This window comes from Frankliniella occidentalis, unplaced genomic scaffold (genome assembly GCF_000697945.3).
Source record: "Frankliniella occidentalis isolate FOCC.00 unplaced genomic scaffold, Focc_3.1 Scaffold2185, whole genome shotgun sequence".
NCBI classification, from domain to species: Eukaryota; Metazoa; Arthropoda; class Insecta; order Thysanoptera; family Thripidae; genus Frankliniella; species Frankliniella occidentalis.
The window spans coordinates 1,609-3,068 of NW_026269272.1; the positions used below are offsets into that span (position 1 = coordinate 1,609).

General features: G+C 60.6%; 1 protein-coding gene across 1 annotated transcript; it reads right to left on the reverse strand.

Moving 5' to 3' along the window:
* Positions 1 to 365: 365 nt before the first annotated feature.
* On the reverse strand, positions 366 to 609 carry LOC127751929 (diuretic hormone receptor-like; the record flags this gene model as incomplete). Its single annotated transcript, XM_052276237.1, has 1 exon — positions 366 to 609. A coding segment is annotated over exon 1 (186 nt), but the record flags the coding sequence as incomplete, so codon positions are not given.
* Positions 610 to 1,460: the final 851 nt, after the last annotated feature.

Here is a 1,460-nt window from a genome sequence, read left to right on the forward strand (position 1 = left end):
TCTGCCGCTCGCCGCCACCTGGTTCTGGTCGCGGTGGGGGTCGAATTTAACGACATTGGGTCCTCCCCTACCCACCCCTTCTCCTGCCCAGACCAGACCCCCGGTCCCCTGCAGTGCGAATCTGGCCAGCAGGATGTCGTCGCCAAGGGCCTAATGAAAAAGAACGTCCTGCACGGACATTCACCTCTTCGCGGCCGGGGTTGTTCCCCCACCCCCCCTTTCACAGGCGTGTCACCCAGTGTGTGGAGCCTGCCAAGAGCTCCCCCCGGCGCCCTCCCCCTCTCGCGCCGGTAGTCGAGCCCACACTCTTTCGCAGAGCCGTCTCTTAGCCTTAGGCCCTCCTCGACCTCGTCGTCGACACTCACCTGCGTGGAGAGCAGCAGCGAGCGAGCCAGGTCGAAGGCCTGCGCGGCGTTGCCGGTGGTGGGGCCGTAGAGGACGAGGATGTAGGTGATGCCGAGCAGCGGGATGAGCACGAGCAGGGCCTTGGCGGCCTTGGCGGACTGCTGCTGCTCGGCGGCCAGGTGGTCGGGGCCGCGGCCGGGCCGCATCGAGCCCTCCGAGCGCAGCTTGGTGATGAGCACCTGGAAGCAGCGGAGGAGGCGGCGCAGATACAGGGTCAGTGTCGTGTCGTCTATTTGTTGTTAACTTCAAATAACAAGAAGACACTGAACAAAACTGTAGACGAAGGGGTTGAACAACGATACGACGTGAGAAAGAGCGCGTCAAATTATTTCGCCTGCTATCTCGAAAGCTGGGATCTGCTTGACATCGAGGGCGAGAAGCATCGTGTAGATAGTGATCCACCCCTCTCAGGCAGGCGGTGGTACGAAGAAGAGAGTAGCGGGATTCGGCCTTCTTAGCACGGTGCTCACCTGTGCCCGTTCAGTCTGTCTGTCTGTCTGTCTCTCTGTCTGATCTCTCCCTCTCTCCACGCCGTGGCCTTGGGGGCCCCTCGCTCGTAAACAGCAAGCCCAGGAAAGGTTATTCACAGAGATCAGGACCCCAAAATCCGCACAGGAAGATCTGACGTATATATACGGATGGAGAAGGGAGAGGCGACTCCGATCTTCCTACATTGCGACACGCGGGCGGACTAAAGACGCACAGGCAGGCTGGCAGACAGACAGACAGCAAACAACAGGCAAAAGACCTCCCCTGCGGTACAGCTCGGGGCTGGGCAGTCGGCGTAGGGTGGGGATGAGATGGGAAGGGCTGCGCAGGGGTCATGACCTAAGTCAAGGACGATAGTAAACAAAAAGACCTCTGGCCCTCGTGCGGCAGAGGTGTTGCGCGAGCGGGTGGCACCGGGGAAAGGGCTTGGTGAGCAATACGAGGAAAAGTGGAAGTTGAATAGCCAGGGAGTCAAAACCTAACAAAGTACCCTTTCATTACAGCAAGGCGAGCCCGGCGAAGCGGGCAGACGCGGGCAGACGCGGGGTATGGCGGGGCGTGGCGGG